Below are 20,361 nucleotides of genomic sequence, written 5' to 3'. Positions count from 1 at the left end.
TAGTCTTATAAATAATACTACCTATAAAGTTTAATTATAATAAAGTAAATAAAATAGTTGACAGTTATATTTAATTCCAACGAGTAATAGTTTTCCTCTATCGTATATATGTGTCAATATACTTAACAGATTTTGAATAAGTAGCTTAGTAGACCTATCTACCTAATATACATATAATAATTAGGGCTAAGGACTTCTAGTACTCAAAAAACTCAAGATATATATGCACATATTAAAAAAAAACCAAATAATATGCACTTAAGATATATTCTGAATTAATGTAGTATTATATAAAATATGGAACCTATACCTAGCTAAATTATAATATTCACGGGAAAATTTAAAAATTGAATTGTACAATAATCAACCAAAGCATGCGATAAATTATGACGGACGACTGAAGTTTACTTCCTACAACCCTGCATGTGTCACCATGTTATCTTAGAGATACTGAATTTCTCAAACGATAATATTAATATTATACATTGGTTGACCTCAGAAATTCGGCTAAAAATATTTTTATTCAGATTTGTGTATGTATTTTATTATATTTAACAATTTAACATCAACATTTTCCAAATTCTTATCCATATATAGTATAATAATTATATCATATATTATGTTCTTAATTTGTCTAAAATACTAAAATATGCATTTACCCATACGCAATAACAACAAAATAAAATAAATTATTAAAGTATAATGTATGTGTTTAATTTTAATTCAATGATATAAATGCATTATATTATTACCAAGTATGAAATTATTCCTATTAAAGTAATTTATTTTACTATAATAATATAGTAAGCTGAATTTGCTAAAAAATTTAAAAGGTTCTAGTACCAACGACTCATATTTTTAAATTAAAAATAATTACTAACATCATTATTTTTCGTTCAAATTTGAATTGAAAATATCTATAAGAAGTTCAATTAATAGTATAGAATATCATTATGTGTGGTTATTCGCGAATGGATTTGGGACATCTTCCTTGTCGTCGTCTTCACTAGTCTTGGCGTCGTGGCGTCATGCATGGATGTTGATGTTACGGTGATAATTTATTCTCAACTATAGAAAACGGGTTGTGTTAAATGTAGTGATCCATCACTAACGTTTATTAAATTTGAGTTCTACGTCGTGCAGACGGTCGGTATTAGCGATGTGGATCAGATCGAGACGAATGAGAGGTTTAAATGAGTCAAGAGAGACACAAGTTTTAAATATTATAAGGTTATGTTTATTAACACTTATTAAAATTAGATACATTTGTGGACAGAGCGAAAAGTCTCTGCCCAAGAAATAAGTTACACTGTTTAAAAAATACTGAGAAATCCCCAGTGGGAATGGACTTTGGATGACTTGATCCACGACCACCAACTAAGTGGTACAAGTGTGTTAGTTCGACTAACTCCGATTATGCTATGGAAAGAGTCCTGTATATATACAGAATCTACCTTAGCTCACGTAATGTCCTAGCTAGTGCGGGCGAGTGCGAGCCTTTTATATACTGACCATGCTTGTTCTGCACGCAATGCGTTGCCCGCATGTGGCCAAATACAAGCTATTTTGTTTTTCCCCGCGTGCGTGCAAACCAGCTAGGACATAGGGTAATGGTACACGATAGAGACCTAGGAGGTGGATCAAAGGCACCGACGCAGATGTTGTTGTTATCCCGTTCTTGGTCATATTCGAAGTTTCGAGTGATTTGTAGAACAGGAATAATAAAAGTGTTGTTTTGTACATGGGTACTTCTTTAAGTCGCAAACATCCATCTCGATTATTAGAACCGATGAAAGGTGTTGTTGACGCATACGAGTATTTGATATTTCTAGTATGATAATTTTGTAATAAAAAGTATCACGTCGGCATGGCGAGAGACTGCCTTTTACCTAATTTGTCCTATCTTATAATAATATCATGGTTTTGAAATATACTCATGATATTTATTGTAATATAGTAAAGCGTTCCGGCGGTTTACTACATAGGTTAGGTATTTTAGACCAAAATTGTTGGTGAAATAAATTACTGTAGTGCCTGTGACACTTCTTGTATATCCATTAGAATTAGGGAAAATTAATTGACATGAATTATTTAAATTAGAAAAAAATATATGGATTAACTTAATTTGTCTCTAAATACTTCTATAAATAACTGTTTTTTTATACAGTTTAACGCTTAAAATAGATTTATATCTTGGATATAATATGCCAACTGCTATTAGTCAACTGTATTAGCCAACTGTATTTGTCATCTTGGTTTTTAGCTGATGCATAGTGGTGTTTCACGACGATTTTACAGTTGACATATTCAGGCGCACCATTTGGGGTATCGCAGGGTATACATTGGCGGCCCTATTTTTCGCCGTATCATTTTGGCCTGCCTTAATTTCATGCTGGCGCCGATGCCCGATGCATCAGTTAAATTGAATTAATTAAAATAATTATTATAAGATAAAAATATTTTATAAATAAGGAGATATACATAGATATACTTAGATATTAAAGATATAGGAAAAACATTTATATTAATGAACAATGATATTATACTTTTTTCAGTGTTAAAACTTAAAATATTAATTATTTTTCATCCCTAATAGTAAGGTGAGAAATAACTCCAACATGGCTACATTTCAATTTTCATTGTTATAAGTTATAACAATTATAACTTATACAGGCTACAGTTATAACTTATAACTGTAGCCTGGTGGTAGAAAAATGTGGCCTGGTAAAAAATTTGGCAGCCCTATTTTAAAACTGAAATGGCGCCCCTGAACATATTCAAATATAATACCTTCTAATTTTGCCAGTTTTGGTATTTTAAAGATACAATCACAGGATTCACACGATTCTGAGCGAAGACCGTCTGTCAGCCTATATTACTAAAATAATGCCTATTTAATATTGTTTTACTTAGTGATTTGATTTTAGCTCAAATATAATATAGGTATATATCGATATATCAGTACATAAACTATATTATTAATTGCCTACATTATGAGTGAGCAATTATTTCATATACATTTAAATTTTTTTACATCCATAAGGAAAACCACTGCATAATTATCATTAAAGTCTCTGTAGTATGCACTACCTACCATTCCGTCCCATTTTAGACTTTTAAACTGTTGGGATACCAGATTGTGCGTGAGTAGCTTATATTTTTAGTTTTGTTCCTTAAGATTGTCTTGATTATTACTTACTAGGTATTCAATTATTTTGTATATATTTACAGCAATTATAGGTACCGACATATAACATATCATCGGTAGGTACTATTTGTACTTGGTAGTTGACTAGATTCGTTTAAACATAAAGGCACACCAACACTTACGGACAGTTCGCTCCTCCTCGTATACTTACCATCGCACTTATTAGATATCTTAGCCTAGATTCTCTATCAAACAAATTATTAATATGACCAGGTTTTTAAATCACGACTACAATATCCGAACCAGATGACCATTGGTTCAAGATAACGAGCACAGGATTGATCAAAGAAAGCAGTGTACTGTACCTATAATTGGTACTACCACCATTCTTAAATTTGCTAACAACAAATTAGACGAGCGCGACGAAGAGCAAGGTAGGAACTTTTAGTTGAACTAAATACTTTATACTTACCTATATTAAACCTTTAGTCTAAAATTTAGATTCTAAACGATCATAATAATAAGCACGGAATAGATTAGGCCCCTAATTAACGATAAAACATAAAATATTGAATTCTTACGTAAATACCCGTGCTCATACACAACACACATTCACGCTAGCTCATCGCGATTGCAGCGTTTTAAAATCATTATAGTTTTTATGTCTCAATCCTATTACTTTATCGGCCTGACCTGCAGGGGTTTACGTAGGGATTGGATTTTAGGGTTGCGACTACCAAGATACACTTATATAATCTAAATCAATTAAACCTTAAGTATCTTAAAAACAAAAGATACATAGGTAGATACATTATTTGTACGAAGTCTGCAGTGTGAATTATGTATATTATAATTATTTATACCTATTTACAATGATTCTATAATAAAGACTAAAGAGTATAGGTAGGTACAATCGTTGTCCGTTTATAATAGGTTGACTTTCTATTGTAATTTTTTGAATACGGTTATAAATGTATTCTTAAAAAGATCATTTAATACAATAATAAATTATGACAAAATATGTGGTTTTTAAAACCTTTGTTAGTTATCAGTTATCACAATATACATTCATATAGATTAGTAGGTAGATAACCATAAGTATCTTCTAAAGACTAAAGCTAAGCAATTAAAAAAATATATTAATAACATAATGACTTAACAAAACTCTTTCATACAAATCAAATTATTTGGTAAGTACAGTGTGCTAATGGCAAGCTTATAATATTGTACAATAATAATAACAATAATAATAATGTATAGGTAATTCATGTTTCTAAGACATTTGTTAGTTGTATGGTAATATAATAAATAAAAACAATGTGGTGCTTTTAACTATTACCATATCTTACATTTATCATTCTGTGGGTGCATTTTTGAACCTTTTTTACATTTCCATACTTCGCTAAATTCATCTGAATTGGTCAGTCCTGCTAACACTCGTATGTTATTTGGACTGTGCTCGTCTAATAAGCTTTTCGATAACGATTCACGTGTTGTTGCTTCACACCAATTCTAATAAAAATTATATGAAATTACGTGATGAATAACATGCACGAAAAAAATATATTTTTTATGTTTTATAAATAGGTGCCATTTACTTACATTTGCAAAAGCTAAATAATACATTTGTTCATTACTGTACTGTTCAAATCCAGGTAGTTTAGGTTCTTCACCGAATTCTTTAACAAATTTTCTATATGCCAAAAGCGCTTCTCTCAATCCACCATTGTCAGCAATATTTTCATCCAATGTCATTTTACCACTTATCTAAAATTGTATATTGGTAAATAGTTGATTTTTTTAAATTTATTGTAAACTACAATTTTATTTTAATTTGTGTGTCACATAAATTGACTATGCATACAGATATAAGGATTTTTGTATTCCTTTTACAAAATGTTTTACTTATCATTTATAATTGAGTAATAAAAGTTAATAATTTATTTATCGTTCTAAAATCCTATTACATAGTAAAACACTAAAACCATACATCATTTTATTTAATTTATTTTCTAACTATTAATATTTTAACTATATTATATTTAGGTACTTAAATAGTTAAATTTCATTATAATATATAGAACATTAAAACTAAAAAAGATTTATTCTTTCATCATCAAATGAGAAACTGAAAAAAATAGTAAATATTACAGGCATTCATTACTGACGACTGAGCTAGATTTGGAGTTGAAATATAACCCGAACCAATTAATATCTTAAAATAATATTATCAAGTTGTAAATATTGAAATTTGAGAAAGCCGAATGGGGACAATCTACGATTGATCTCATAATTACGATATTATCATGCATTTAATTTTTATGTATACTGAACACAATAAATTTTGTAGTATTAGTAGTAATCGTTTACAGAACACATTTATAAATATATAATATTTAGGTATTTAATGGTTAGACTGTTATAGTTATAATTATCTATTTAATGAAAACTGTTGAAGAAAAGAGCGTATTAACTAGTTTTAACTTTGCAGCCATATGATAAAACAATTTTAAAAATACCTTTTCTTCGATTCCAGGTACTAAATATGATTCATAATGATGAATGAAACATTCGCTACGTTTTTCATACTCCTTTATAGTGTGATTAGTCCACCACATATTCTCATTCCCATCGGAATCAAACTTTCGGCCAGTGTTGTCAAAACCATGTGTAAGTTCATGGCCCAGTATGGAACCAAGAAAACCATAGTTGAGCACCCTTAAATGAATATAATCACTAATTAGTACATTAATTTATCTTTAATAATAAAACATCAACATACTGCAAATCATGTCCAAAGAAAGGAAATCGTAATATACCGGCTGGAACGGCTATAACATATCAATAATACTTTGGTTTAAGTAATTATTAAATTTAATTAAGTATCATTTATAAAATTGTATCAGTTACTTATTGAATTTGCTTGGATCCAATTGTACGCATTAACTTCTAAAGGATCTGATGCCCAACTATAAAAATATAAATTTTATAGTTATATATTATTATAAATTAAAAGTTTTTACTCACGAGTTTATTGTGTAATTATTTGATTGCCTAAGTCCTACCAAAGAGTTGTTCAAGTCTTGTTGAACATAAAGTATAACGTTGGCAAAATAGTCATTTTCTATTACTTCAAACTAAACAATATTCAAAATAATCGTTCAAATATTATATAAAATAGCCAATAGGTACTGTATGAAATAGGTACTTCATAGTAGTAATCATCTAGCTGATACGAGTCATTTATGAATTCAGGAAAACCAATTAACGTTTGCATTTGCTGTGCCTTGTTTAGTGTCCTATTTTTGGTCGTATCATCCATCCAATCTAACTCTTTGACTATTTTTTCGAACGCCCAATGAATATATTTGATCATCTCAGCCACCTAAAAAAATACATCGCTATTATTTGCATTTCAACAGTTTAATATTTTTAAGTTCAATACCATCTTCATATTATTATGTAATGGTTCTATTTCTAATAATAAACGTGAAACAGCCATTCCCATCATCGAGTTTACAGCACTTGCACAATAGAGTGATCTGGAAGGATTATTTTCTAAACCGGTTGTTTCGAAGTAGAATCTATCTTGTATGTACCGCATCTCGTTTGAAGTGTATGGCATAAGAGTGACAACCACTTCCCACCATGTATTGATGACTGAAATTATTTATACATATAAAAATATATAATTAACTACATATTTTTATACTATTAATAATTGGTAGGTAAATTAAAGCTCACAATATTTGACCATAACAAATTTGAATACTTTATAATATATATAAATATAATTTATACCAGCTGTCCCATAATCCCACCCGATGATGCCCGGCCAAAGATTTTTATTTTTGTAATAAAATATGTATATACCATATTTCTTCCAATTATAATAGTAATATAATAAGTAACCATTTAGATAGGTAATCAAAAATAATTTTATTTTCTTAAGCTGAAAATTATCATGTGTGTTCTACCCTTTAGCTACCTACAGGATTAAAAAAAATAGCTTTAAACACCTTCCAAGTTTCAAGGATTCTATTGATAAAACTTTTATTGCAAATGGTCCAGTAGTTTTTGAGTCTATTAACATTAAACCAATATTCTTTTTTAAAGGAAAACAAAAAATTTCATCATAATCGGTCCAGCCTTTTAGGAAAAATTCGGTGTGGTTCAGACGTACAGAAGAAATATATATATATATATATATAAATAAATTTATAAAGATAAATATAAATGTTTATTGGACTTTGGCTATTAGCATTTTGTGGGGGTTGCGGTTGAACACGTGGTTACGCGTTGGTGAGGATTCGTTGACCACAGCGCACTTTAGTGACTGCTATTGATTACCGTGCGAAATCGGCCCTCAAATATTTTATACTGTATAAGTTATATCCGCATAAAAACCAATTATTATTACTTCATTCGTACTTACTTGCTTGGTTTTTATGTATACTGATTAATTCGAATAGAGCTTCAAAATATTCAATATTAGATACTTGAATTAATTCAGTTTCGAAATTCAATGTTACATTCTCCACGTCCATAAATAGAATTGAAAAGTATTCCCTCCAATCAATCTACGCCATTTTTGTTTAAAATGTATTTTATTAGTATTTATTTACAATTAAATTAATCATAATTAAGTATTCACAGGTAGATACCACAACTAATTATAATATTATATTAATATGTTGTGTTCTTTTGATCGGTAAGTGAGGGTTGAGTGTGACAATCCAAAACGTACTATTGGCATTTTTAGGGAAATTGAGTTAGTCGTCAAATCATACTATACACATAGCGGGGAATCGATGAGTGTCACAGAACAAATGAAAAAATGATTATTTTCAGTATAAACAATTATAACAAAAATAGCAGTTAGATCAAAACGTACTATTTTCAATGAATGAACCTTTGTAAGTTAAAGAATTTAAATATTCTCCAAAACGTTCAATTTTCCGTGTTAAACCATGATATAATTATTAAAGTCGGAACAAAACGAATCATTGCCAATGTTTTTTTCCAAAAGATACTATTTCTACGTTACAGCATAACGCACTATTCAGTATTTTTCATGTTAATGATTACAAGGTTTCAATAGCACAAAACGTGGTACTATTTCAAATGTTATGCTTGAAATGTTTATTATTTTATTTAGGTAAGTATTATTAATTGAAATTGTAATTCCTAGAATCTCTAAGAATCGATTGATACATTTTCTTATTGAAAATGGTCCAGTAGTTTTTACCCTATAGAGGACAAATAGGGAAACTTTAATTTATAATTTATGTGTGTATAGGTATTAGATACAAGATACTATACTAGTGATAACTGATAACCATGTTCAAGCAAGATTTGGTATCATAAATATTTAAATTGTTTATTAATAATCATAATTAAAATGATCTATTTTTAATTGTCGGTAATCGTCCTCACTTTTAAATAGATCATTTTAATTATGATTATTAATAAACAATTTAAATATTTATGATACCAAATCTTGCTTGAACATGGTTATCAGTTATCACTAGTATAGTATCTTGTATCTAATACCTATACACACATAAAATATAAATTAAAGTTTCCCTATTTGTCTTCTATAGGGTAAAAACTACTGGACCATTTTCAATAAGAAAATGTATCAATCGATTCTAAGAGATTCTAGGATTTAACCCTTATAATATGTTGATATAAAGTGGCTCACACTTGACCTTTATTTTTCAAAAATTAAAAACTTATATTTGAAAATAGAACCTACGTATTGGAAAATAATATCCATAATTTTTCCATAATGTACCTTATGTTCACCAGTTTATTCAAACTGTACTACCTTTTGGTTGGAAATGGTGCATTTTAACCTAACTTCATCTTTAAAATCGTAGATTTGTTTAACTTTATAAAAGTTTAATAATTATTTAACTTCATAGGAAATCTTAAAATATTTTACTGATTTAGTTGATTATTGATTTTTAAATGTACAACATTCCAGATTATTAAAACGAAAAATCGTCCATACTAAAAAAATGAAAAATGCCAATAGTAAGTTTCTGACAGTTACCCCTTAAGTAGAAATTGTACAGTATATTTTGTATTAAATATACATGTAGCATTGTGGCTACGTAAATGATGATTCAGTTTATTTAAAAATTCATCGATTAATATTGTAACTATTTACTGAATAAATATTATTTTTTTCTGTTGAATTTATTACTATAATTCTTATAATATTGTCCGATAGCGGAAATATTTGTAGAATTCTTATAATTTATGAAGTCGTGTGTGGTAACAATATAATAAAAAATCAGTAATTACTTACAATTTGCTCGTTTGATTTAGTGAAATTCCGTGTAATATTATTTGTATAATTTTGAAATTCATCAACAGTCATAAGTGATGGAAGTTCGGTATCATTGTCATATACTGTTTCTTTTATCTACAATAAATTTTCACCCATGTCATTAAAATACAAAAATAATACAATACAATTGTAAATTGTTTAACTACTTTTGAATGTTCATTCATAAAAGTCAATAGTTGTGATATTTTAATTCCAATAGATTGATAATTAGTATCAAAATTATTTGATTGCAGTTTATTAATCTCCGTCCAAGCGCTTTGGAAATATTTTGCATACGATTTTAGATAACCAATTCCTTCTGCATATTCTTTACTTGTGTTGCCTACTTCTTCTTCAGATTCTAGTGTTTCACGCATTTTCCTTGAACTCATTTTTTTCATGTGTTCTGTTAATTTATGACTAGACAATTTAAAAATTATTATTTTAATAACATAGTGGTATAACAAAAAAGTGTAAATTCTTACACTGGAAATATATTTGTATCTTTTGGTTTACTCAGACTAATTCGATTATCTGTCCGATTTTTCGTATCCGGCTCAACATTTGTTGTGAACAAATAGTCTAAGTTGATTGACTTTTTTAATCTAGCTAACATTGCCGAGAAACTTGATGATTTTATCTTAGTAGAAAGCCCCGTGTCCGATAAACCAATTTTGTCTAAAATCTGAACTAATTGCTTAATCCCGTCTGTGTTCGTTTTATCTAAATATGAAAACAATATTTGATAAGGCATGTCTCACATATTTGATTAAATAATATCTGTTATTACCATATAAGAAGCTAACATACCTGTTGCCATGCAAGAGCGATACAAAATTCTAGACTTCGATACGGAATAATTTTCAGTGTCATCTTCATCTCTTTCCAAAAAATCTAAAAACACGTTCATATAACATTAAAAGTTAGTACCTATAGTGAAATGCACCCCAAAGTGTATACCTTAGTTAAAGGACGAATTCATACCTCTAATAAGTACTAACACTGTAGCATGTACTTCGGAAAACCGATCATTTGAAGTAGCTGTTTTTGGTATTTTATGCCATTTTGCGAAATTTCCACAAGCAAATTGATAAAAGTCTTCACATGGATCTACAGATTTATTCATTGACTCAACTAATGCTGCAGCTATATTAAAACAAAGTATATAACATTCATTTTAGGATATTATAGATGCTTATACTAATCCATTATATTAATAATTAATTAAATTAAATTAAATTAAATTGTAATATAATAACTAACCAGATCTTAAGCAGTCTTCTGTTGTACATGTCCGTCTTTGGTCTTCCGTCCTCGTTAGGTCTGACAAAAAAAGAAAAATAACCAAAATATTTAATAGTTTATCGGCAAAATAGGTAATTCGTACATTGAATCAATTTTTGAGTATTTAGCTATATATATGTATATTTTATGGCTATCGCGGGGTATAACACTGTAATTCGTTTTATCAGTTAATACAATTTATGATCTCGCAATGTTATATCCAATAAATTAAAGAAAAAATGAAAGCGAAACATAATGTGACGAAAAAAATTATATCAATACGACTAATTTTTATCGAGTACTTAATTATTTAATAATATTAAAAACAAATCGTATTTTGTAGATTGAATCTCCTAATTTAATACCAAACGAATAAATTAAGTATAAAGTATGATATAATATATATTTTAATATTTTCACAGTTAAACAATAATGTGGACTTAAGCACGTCAATCAGCCATTTTAAAAATATGTATATTTCTAGATTAAAATTATAACGAACTATAATATTATGTTTCAATTTTATAGTTAGGTACATTATTTATAAATAATTCAATACTTACAGGCAAACGATAGTCCGATAACAGCTATTACGAGCACTGCAAATATGAATATTAGTAATGTTAAAACTATGTAGAAGGTTCTTCGGCTTTCCATTTTGTTTTTGAACCTGTTTTTCGATCAGATCAATTTGAGATAAAATATCCTAGCCCTTATTTAATTAAGTTGTTTCTATTTTTTTCTTATATTTTTTGAGGGTACAAGGATGATTTTTACGTTACCTTGACACAGATATCAACGGAATTACATTTTCGAGGTTATATCTAGGTATGTCTTACTATTTATTTTGTTCTATAGTAAGCTACGATTTATTAACCTTGAAGTCTTTTCCTTTGAGAATAGCTATAGACTATAGAAATATTTTACAATGGAAAAACTATGGTCTATGATTATTGATTGATTGACTGAAATCTTAATATAAATCTAATTATAAATTAAAACTTAATAACGTATCTAATCAATATGAGTTTGATAAATATAATATTAGATGGTTGAGTGTATATTTGGTTTGTCTAAGAAAATAAAAATGATTTATTAAATATATAACTTTGATAAACTACTTAAAATCTCGGAAAGAATATTATTTTTTGAGATAAATAAATGTATTTTATAAGTTGTCCATTTGATAGTGTTCAATAATAGTATGACTATTGATACAGATAGATAAATTAAATATTATCCACTTACATTTTCGAATAGCCCGATTCGGCATCATTAATTCCTTCGCCTTTTAGTTTAGTCGTCGGTAAATCTTCGTCATCACCTGTTGAATTTAAAACACATATTTTGGTTAATTGTTCACACTAAACGTTTTTTTAAAAATAATTTTGAGTTATTGTTTATAGATCATTGCAGTATGGTTATTTTTATAAATCTTTTTAATTTCTAGAAAAAAATTTATATCTGTACCTAATTTATTTTAACCAAACTGAACCTTCACGATAGAACTGTAAATGACGATTGATTTACCTTTTTATTTGATTGAAAACATTATTTCATTCGCACAACCTTGAAATAGTGCCTAATACTACCCAAGATTGTCGCACTAGGAAGTTTACAAATATTTGTATTACATCACTTACCTACACCAGTTGTACATGGACTCACAAATCAAATAATGAGTATAAATCAAGTCATGATAATATCAACGAATACTTTATACGAATTTTTTAATATAAACACTAAAATATGTTAGCATGCAAATGACTTATTATTATTAAAATGTAAGAAATATGTAATGAATGACGCACACGAGTTAAAATTTGAATAACTTACAATACGTTAAAATTTTTCAAATGCAATAATCTATTTTACATTTTAGATTTAACACAAACTAGTACATTACTATAACCTGCAATATGTGAAACGTGCAGTCTAGTTATAGTTTATTTTTTAAAAGACATTTTACTTGAAAAGAACAATGGAGCTATTCAACAAATAATGAAACATATTTGATACCAAAAATATCACTTTTATTCTCTACCGAGATTTATTATTTTTTTTATAATTGTACGTAAATTTAATGTTCATATGCTTCAAAAAACACTTCGATTTTAAAAATGTTATTTTGCATACTCAATTTAATATGGTGTTGATGATAAAAACATAATAACATATTTTATGGTCATGTTTCATAAACATGAATATTTAATAAAATAATAAGTTTACCAAAATAAAACTTATTAGTAATAGTGTTTGACAAATCATCAAGAGGACTGAGGAGAGAGTTATTTAGTACTATGATACTAAAAAATATGCAACAAAAATTATTTTCACGAATTTTGACGTAGACTGTCCAACATTTTATTTTTGTTATATTTAAAACCTTTTATAATATTTATTGTTTACAATTGCTATAAATTATAAATTTTCAATTTAAAAGGATTTAACCAATTCGCTAGAAGTGGTGAAAATAACAGCAGTTAATACAATAAAATATATAATACTGTATGCCTTAAGCATAGATAATATTATTGAGTATAAGTATAATAAAGTTGTCAGTTATTTTTAATTTCATCGAGTAATATAGTTTTCCTCTATAGTGTGATCGTATAATGTGGCTTATTAGAGTCATATAATATATAATATAATACCTACAAACGTTTTGTTGTATTTGAAGTCTGTCACCATTCGCAGGTGGGGCAAAAACGGTAGAGAAATAATCGATAGTTGCCATCGATTCAATTTCTTCTTAACATAATATACGGAGTTATAATATATCTCTGTGCTTGGAGTAAAATGAAAATTATTGCAAACCCCTTGATAAAAATAACCTAACCTAACAATTATAAATAATGATAATTCGCGGACTTCCTTAGGCATACATGCGGACCACAGTTTGGGAAACGCTGCATTAATGTAATTACATTTAAATTCGGATATTTTCCAAATATATCTTTCATTTTGAAAGAATGCATAAAATGCATAAAAACCCTTATTTAGATAGTTATTATTATAATTTTTTTTTTTTTGTTGGTTCCTTATATTATGAAAATATATGATTTAGATTTAGACCCCACCCGAAAATTTGTTTCTACAGCTTCGGCCTTGGGTGCCTAGACAGTATTGAGTATATTATAATAATATATTGGTATACCTAATTATTATTTATAGTCTGTTTACGTTTTCGAGTTGATGATCTCAGCACAATGTTTATAGCTGCGTTTTGTTTATTGGTGTTTCGTTGTATTTACGTTATATGCATAAAAAATGATACAATAACATAATGCCTAACGTATAGAGTAAAAATGATGGACAGAATCCAGATACCGGGATAGGGAACTCGTCTCGCTTCGGCCACCTCTGCGCAGGAAATAGGGGCAATATAATCGGTTTGAATTCAGACCCGGGAGGGATCATTATCGCTAGTTAATACCCTCCCCACTCTGCATTTACTATTTTCAATATTATATAGTATATATTGGTAAGACTAACATGGTAATAAAATAAATATGCGTAACATATCTTACTAAAAAGTAAAATTCGAAGTTTTAATACTTAACTATACTATATTTGATGTCTTATAAGATATATAGGTACCAAAATCAAATTGAATGGAATTTTACTTTGTTTTTACTCTGCTAATCTCAGCGCAAGATAGTACCGTGTTGTAACCAGTATTGTACAAAGATAACGCAAACATTAACTAAGACAAGGCAACATATATTAATTAATTTAAATTTTATCTTGAGAAGATTTAGATAACACTTCAAATGTTTATTTAGATAAGATTGAAACTTGCATATTTTGTAAAATAACATTTTTGCTATAAATGATAATATTTATTATTAAAATTAAAATTTTAGATTCTGAGTGGAGCGATGCTGTAGATACCTACTTTAAAACAAGTACAATGTATACAATATGATTATACGAATACTTTTTTAAGTTATACAGCAATACATGGTAATTTCATAGATAGGTAATACCTTAATTAATATATTGGGAGCGATGATCCATACAATGATGAGTTGTTTTTTTTGTAGTTAACAAAATGTTTCAAATTTTCAACTTTAAAGGTAGTTTCTAATAATAATTGGATCTAGAGAGTACTTTTGAGAAATTAAAATTTAAAATTCGCAGTATTTTTCAATTTTAGGGGAAAAAAAGTAAGAATAAACGTGAATTTTTACGCAAAACCAGTTATGACAAAATATATATATTGTTTTTTTAGTTTAAGTCAAAAACGAATAACAGTAGACATTTTAAATTTTCACCAAATATTTATATTAGCATTTTCTGCATTTTATATTATTTTCAAAATATTTGGACGCTTCTTAAGCTATTTATAGACATTTGAAAATTACATTTTTATAGATTTTTTCTTTAAATGTCGATAAAAAATGCTCCGCTCTGCCAAAAAGTTTGAAAATGTAATATAAGATTCCCCATAAATTGTTTTTTTAGAAATTCAAAAATATTAAAAATACATAATATGCACAACTTTTTTTTATATACATTTAAGTTTAATTTTGGCAAAATTCGTTAAAATTATTAACTATTGAAAAACACTGTGTAGATTAAAATATACAAAATATTTTCCAATGTTTATACTTAAGGATTGACAATTTTTCATAACCAGTCTATACTATAACCAATAAATATATAAATACAGTTTTTTTAGACATTTTAAGTTAAAATTTTGACGGAATTAGATATTTAAGCTAAGAATAACGATTTTACTTATTATCTTGTAATTTAAAAATATTATTCATGAGCACTTGAAACGTTTAAAGTATATACTTTTATATTTTATAGACATAACAAAATTTTCAAATGCAATGTTTTGGCAAAAATTAATTCAACCATATTACTAATAAAAAATAAATTACTTTAATAGCAATAATATCGAAAAATATACTTAGTACTAGTAATATATACTGACTGCAGATCGTCTTCGCTCAGGATCGTTTTTCGTATGCAATGATTTATTATTGAATTCAAATTTAACACTTTCATTGCAGTGACTCACTGACACCTACTATACAGCAAAGTGGTACTCACATGCCTACCTATTTACACTCGTCAATATAAGTGTTTTCGACAAGATTACCCATCGGTATTTACCTAATGAACAATATGTATACCTACTACAAAATAACTACAGTAAAACACACGTAATAAATAAAATATATAAAAGAACTAAAAGAATATGGAAATTAAATCAAATGAATACTATTTATTTGTAGTAGGTTATCTACAACAGTTGTATTTTTGGGGATCCTCAAATATTTTTAATTTGTAAAAAGTTTTTACGTGACCTTGTACCTATATTATTTATTATTTTACAGAATGACTTACTTAATTTAGTACATACAGTAACGTTTAAATATATATTTTGTTAATGACAATATCATTCATGATGTTATAAAAAAAAAGAAAATTAACAAGTGGGTGTCGCTCTGCTGTACAGTAGGTTAAAAGTGGGTAACTGTAACGGTTGGTTTTAAATTTGAATTCAATGATATAATATCATTGTATAAGAAAAACGATTCTGAGCGAAAACGGTCCATCAGCCTATGATATTACCAAGTATATTTGATGATATTATTGTGAATAAAGTAATTGATATATAACCTATTTACGTGGAACCTTGTTTTAAATTTTTAATCCTCAGCTACAAAAGTTGAACATTTTATACATTTTTAACTACAAAATAATTATTACATTTTAAATTTGATAAATTTTGTCAAAATTTGAACTTTAAATGCTTATAAAAAAAATTGTGCCTATATATTTTCAATATTATTCAACTGCTATTGTAACAATATATATCAGGAGCCTTGCATTAAATTTGCACACTTTTCTACCCAACAAATAAAATTTTAATGATATTTATAGAAAAAAAAAACTAAAAAAATTGAAAACAGACAATGTCCGTAAACAGCTCAAAAAGTATCAAATTATTTTCAAAATTGTATCGTGTATAGAAAATGCTAATACAAACATCCAGTGAAATAAGTATCTACAGTCATGCGTTTTTGAATTACAACAAAATAAGAAAATTGTTACATGAGATATCGAGTGAATATCAAATGTTGTAAAAATATGAATTTCAAAGGCTCATAAAAATTTAATTTTTTAAGATTTGTTCAAATATTAGATTTAAAAAGAAAAATTTTTATGAATTCTCAACTCAAAATAATTTGCTAATTTTCGTGATTTTTCCGTATTTTGTTAAGATTTGAACTTTAAATGCTTATAAATAAAAACTGTGACTAAGGGTTTTTAATTTTTTTCATTTTTTTTCATTTTTTTTAAGAGCCTTCTATTAAATTTTCAAGCTTTTTTACTGAACAGATAAAATTTATTGATATTTATAGAAAAAAAAACTAAAAAAAATGGAAATTGACAATGTCCGTAAACAGCTCAAAATAAAAATATTTGGAAAATGTTATGGTGTACAGGAAATGCAATTATAAACATTCAGTCAAAATTTCATGTCCCTACGGTCATTTGTTTTAGAGTTACACCAAAAACCAAAATCGATTTTCTCGAAAACAGACTTTGCGTAAAAATTCCCGTTTTTCCTTAATTTTTCTTTTGTTTTTCACGTCGCTTTTGAAAACTACTGCGAATTTTTACTTTTGACCCCCCCAAGTACCTACTAACTAGATTCACTTTCCTATCAGAAAAGTTACTGTTGAAGAAAATCCAAGCACTTTTACTGTCCTAAAAGGTGATGACAGACACAAAAATAAAAAATAAATAAAAAAACACACATCATTGTAAAATCAATACATTCATCGTTCCACTCAGAATCCAAAATTATATAATATTAGCTATTTACGTGGAACCTTGTTTAAAATTTTCAAACTTTAGCTACAAAAGTTGAATATTTTATCAATTTTATAAAAACTTGAACATTAAATGCTTGTAAACAAAAATTGTGCTTATGTATTTTTAATATTTTTCAACTGTTATTGTAACAATATATCAGGAGACTTGTATTCAATTTTCACGCTTTTTATTTTATCAAATAAAATTGTATTATTCATAGAAAAAAAAACTAAAAAAATTGGAAACTGAAATTGTCTGTAAACAGTGTAAACATCTCAAAATCATATTTTTAACATTTTATGGCGTATAGAAATTTCTAATAAAAACATTCAGTGAAAATGTCATGTATCAACGGTCATGTTTTGTTTTAGAGTTACACCAAAAACCAAAATCGATTTTGTGTAAAAATTCCCGTTTTACCTTAATTTTTTTTTTTGTTTTCCTAGCAATTTTGAAAGCTACTAATTTTAAATTTTGACCTCTTCATCGCACCAACTAGATTCACTTACCCATCGAACAAGATACTGAAGTTAAAAATCGTTCCGCTCAGAATCTAAAATGTATATCGGCCTATTCAAGTCATTATACCTTACACGGAGTGGTCCAGAGAGGATACTGTGAGATAAAGTACGAATAGCGGTATTGTTGAACATAAATTTGGTTTCAAAACCCGACCATTTGTTGAATTATTTAATTATATATTTTATTATTGCTTTTTTTATACTAGCGGCGTTTTTTGTATTTTATTTTTACGAAGAATATATAGTATACACAATGCACTTACTCATTTTGGCTGTTTAATTATATTTGTCCTTCTACGTGACCCTCCCCTTTGCGTACACGAATACGACGATTGTTGTGTGGAACCGTCGAACGGTGTTCTGCTGCAGCGGGCGCGGTACAGCTGGCCGGCACTGGTCGTCGCGATCGCGTGCTGACTATCCGTCGGCCTTCGTCTAACTGAAACGCCCAGCCAGCATACATGTTGCGGTCTTTTTTTACGCCGGCTTTATATGGATTTATGTTTCGCTTTCATGTTGACAGTTCTGCCAACAAACATGTGGCACAATCATATGCACCGTGGTAGGATGCGAGCGGAGAGCATAATAATAATAATAATAATAATATAACATAACACGACGAGACATCGTCTTTTATTCGTCACATGGTCTGCTGATTCTGGCAGAAACTCATAATAATATATTAATATAGAGTATTGTTCGTACACGTAGGTGAGCGCGAAATTGGTTTTTTACGCTGCCATGTGGTGTGCCCATTAGGGACGACGATAATATAATCGACGCGTCGTATTATACGAATTATAATATAATAAAAGTTCATCTACCGGTAACAATCGGACGGCGATTGTACATTTACAGGTTCACTGTATAAAATATATAATATATATACTGATATAACATATTGTTACGACTTATGAGCTATACCTTATGACTTATAAGTTATAATCCATTTTATGGAGTCATAGTGTAATACTTACCGTATGCATTACACGCTTATGGTGATCAGATATAAAATTCTAAAAAAAACCAACTGTTCAATTTTATTACCGCTTTCCCGTAATAATATGTATAATATTATGTATATCTAAATTTAGTGAACAACTGTAGTAGTGGTTCATTATGTAATAATTAAAATATGAAAAATAATAATAGGTATAAGGTTGATATTTCCAAAAAAAAATTAAAAAAATAAATACAATTGCATGTACTATTGTTATATAAGGGCCACATGCCAATACAATCAAAAAAAGTACATCTGGTTACCACAATAATTATACCATTATATGTTACGGTTTTTTTAAAATTGTAATGTCCTTTTAATAAAAGATAATACTTATATAGGTACTTACTATAAAAACTTAGGTGAGTAATAGTATTTTATAATTTATTATTGCATGTAGGTATAGTTTCTGATAAATATAAAACAGTGTTTGGAGTATATTATATTATTATATATTACGAGAAGAATGATGATATTAATAGGTATCTTATACTTGAAATTTTATTTTTATGTAAAATAACGCGAATAACAGGTTAATTATTTTGTTCCTATTATACCTAAAATAATCATCACTATAAGTTAAATATAGTTGAATATATTATATTCAATGGTCAGTGGCGGACTATTATTATAAGTTATCCCTGTGGGCCGTGTCTGGTAGCGTGCTATTCATACAAACAATAATAAATTAGAGGCATTGACAACTTTAAAAAAATGATGTGCATTTTATTTGTACCTAATATTATATTGTGTTTTACTAAATGGAAAATATTAGTTATTATGTTTAGTAATTATACCTACTAATTTGAGAGCAACATGCCAACATGTTCTATACACCTTACAAATTTAATGGCTTGTAGTATAGTTTTCCCGGGCCTAATTTTTTTTCATAGTCTGCCGCTGTCAATGAGTATATGGAAACATATGTTGTTTAATGTGTAATTTTTTAGAAACTGAATTTTATGTTATAAAATCATAGGTGAAGACCAAAGAGGGGAGTAATACAGGGTTAAGCTTCCTCAAAACAATATTTTAAAATTAATGTTTTTAGTAATTATGTGCATATTTTTTTTATAACAAAATAAAAATATTCTTAATCAATAATGATTATTGAATAATATTTTACGTCCAACTCTAAGCTCAGAACTATATCCACGCTAATTATTAATTATTACTAATACAACCATAGATGGCATAGATGACATAGATGATTAGCGGACTGTCGGAGTAA

General features: G+C 27.8%; 1 protein-coding gene across 4 annotated transcripts; it reads right to left on the bottom strand.

Moving 5' to 3' along the window:
* Nucleotides 1-3,975: 3,975 nt before the first annotated feature.
* On the bottom strand, nt 3,976-18,577 carry LOC132939312 (neprilysin-1-like). Of its 4 annotated transcripts, none has more exons than XM_061006403.1 (18): nt 18,394-18,577; nt 12,018-12,093; nt 11,333-11,439; nt 10,749-10,808; nt 10,470-10,631; nt 10,296-10,379; nt 9,971-10,208; nt 9,653-9,905; nt 9,465-9,581; nt 7,584-7,728; nt 6,594-6,808; nt 6,357-6,533; nt 6,176-6,285; nt 6,059-6,117; nt 5,931-5,979; nt 5,668-5,866; nt 4,751-4,915; nt 3,976-4,660 (listed from the first exon to the last, which is right to left on the bottom strand). In XM_061006403.1, the coding sequence occupies exons 1-18, from the start codon at nt 18,395-18,397 to the stop codon at nt 4,484-4,486; spliced, it is 2,397 nt and encodes a 798-aa protein (XP_060862386.1). In that variant the 5' UTR covers nt 18,398-18,577; the 3' UTR covers nt 3,976-4,483. The 4 variants fall into 4 exon arrangements, with proteins under 4 accessions (XP_060862386.1, XP_060862388.1, XP_060862387.1 ...); XM_061006405.1 differs by having other exon boundaries at nt 11,333-11,368; XM_061006404.1 differs by lacking the exon at nt 18,394-18,577 and adding an exon at nt 12,240-12,285.
* Between the last annotated feature and the right edge of the window lie 1,784 nt (nt 18,578-20,361).

The sequence above is a fragment of the Metopolophium dirhodum genome, chromosome 2 (assembly GCF_019925205.1).
Source record: "Metopolophium dirhodum isolate CAU chromosome 2, ASM1992520v1, whole genome shotgun sequence".
NCBI lineage: Eukaryota > Metazoa > Arthropoda > Insecta > Hemiptera > Aphididae > Metopolophium > Metopolophium dirhodum.
Note: the sequence above shows the minus strand (reverse complement) of the source record. Positions and strands in the feature narration are given on the sequence as shown.